Raw genomic sequence first — 1,447 nt, 5'->3', positions numbered from 1 at the left:
GAGTTCAAGCCGGAGCGGTGGGAGACGCGGCAGGCGGGGTGGAATTCATCCCGTTTGGCGCGGGCGAGCGGAAATGTTTAGGACGTAAGCAATCGNTTCCCCCCCCCCCCCCCCCCCCCCCTCCTTCTTCTTTTCTATTGCCATCATTTCAAATCTCGATATGTCTGACTTCTGACTCTGCAGAGCAATTCGCCTTCACCGAGACCGGCTACGTTGTCGTGCGCATGTGCCAGCGCTTCGACCAGATCGAGAACATGGAGGAGGGCGACGGTCGGATCCGGCTGCACCATGCGATTGAGAATCGGAGCGGGACGGGCGTGCAGGTGAGGCTGCACGAGGTGGATTTCTAGGGAAAACAGATGAATAGAATGATATATATCGCGCGAGCAAAGCCAGTCACGGTTCGGATGTTAGGGTTAGGGCAGGGCTAGGTTGACAGGTGACCGTCACAGCAAGTAACCAGTGATGATTTCATCAGAGCGCAGGATGGTTATGCTAGGAAACTGAACTAAACGAAATGACATAGCTCATTAGTCTTGCAATGCTATTGTACATACATGGACACATAAACTAAATCCCAACTCCTTCTAGTCTATGACTACTTCTCCAAATCGACATGCTCGACCTGCTCCACCTGCCGCTTCGCCGCATCGACAATGGCCTCGTTCTCCGCCCGCAGGCGCGCACGCTCCTGCAGCTGCGTCTGAATCTCAGCCAGATACTGCGGATTCTTAGAGTCGCGAACGACGCGGAAGATGGAGGGCCGCTTGCCATCGCGGTCTGCGAAGAGCAGGTCGACGGCCTCAAGCGGCAAGCGGCTCGTCTCGGGGAAGCAGAAGTAGACGACGGGCAGGGTGACGAAGTTGATGACGGCGAAGACGATGTAGCTCTTGTAGCCGATGTTGGTGATCATGGGCGGGGTGATCTCGACGACCAGGAAGGTGAAGAGCCACTGCGAGACGACGGCAAGGGCGCCGCCGCGCAGGCGCAGCTTCAGCGGCAGCAGCTCGCTCGGGTAGATCCACATGTTGGACTGCCAGCCCAGAGTGAAGAAGGTCTGGAACAGGTACAGCACGACGGCAGCCGCGTAGCCCAGCCCCTTGGTGCCGATGCCGACGAAGATGGCGGACAGCAGCATGCAGGTGCCCATGCCCGCGGAGCCGATCATGAACAGCTTGCGGCGGCCGACGCGGTCGATGGCCCACCAGGGGATCAGGCTGCTGAGGAAGTAGAAGACCTGCAGCCCGCCGGACACCAGCAGGGCGTCGTGGCGGCTCATGCCGATCGAGTCCTGGAAGACGTACGGCCCCAGCGACGACATGACGTTGACGCCGGACATCTGCTGGAAGAAGTTGGCGGCGAAGCCGATGGCGACGCGGGTGAAGCCGCTGATGCCGCCGTCGCTGAAGACGTCGCTCCAGCTGCCGGCCTCCTCGGCCTCGACGGC

At 59.9% G+C, this 1,447-nt stretch overlaps 3 protein-coding genes across 3 annotated transcripts; 1 reads left to right on the top strand and 2 right to left on the bottom strand.

Annotated features, from left to right (window-relative positions):
• On the top strand, positions 1-350 carry T310_9198 (Cytochrome P450; the record flags this gene model as incomplete). Its single annotated transcript, XM_013468322.1, has 1 exon — positions 1-350. A coding segment is annotated over one exon (350 nt), but the record flags the coding sequence as incomplete, so codon positions are not given.
• Positions 351-570: 220 nt separating this feature from the next.
• Positions 571-909, bottom strand: T310_9197 (uncharacterized protein; the record flags this gene model as incomplete). Its single annotated transcript, XM_013468321.1, has 1 exon — positions 571-909. A coding segment is annotated over one exon (339 nt), but the record flags the coding sequence as incomplete, so codon positions are not given.
• On the bottom strand, positions 599-1,447 carry T310_9194 (Hexose carrier protein; the record flags this gene model as incomplete). The annotated part of the gene is made up of 1 exon (XM_013468320.1): positions 599-1,447. A coding segment is annotated over one exon (849 nt), but the record flags the coding sequence as incomplete, so codon positions are not given.

Source organism: Rasamsonia emersonii (assembly GCF_000968595.1).
Source record: "Rasamsonia emersonii CBS 393.64 chromosome Unknown ctg1118621760998, whole genome shotgun sequence".
In the NCBI taxonomy this organism is placed as follows: Eukaryota; Fungi; Ascomycota; class Eurotiomycetes; order Eurotiales; family Trichocomaceae; genus Rasamsonia; species Rasamsonia emersonii.
Note: the sequence above shows the minus strand (reverse complement) of the source record. Positions and strands in the feature narration are given on the sequence as shown.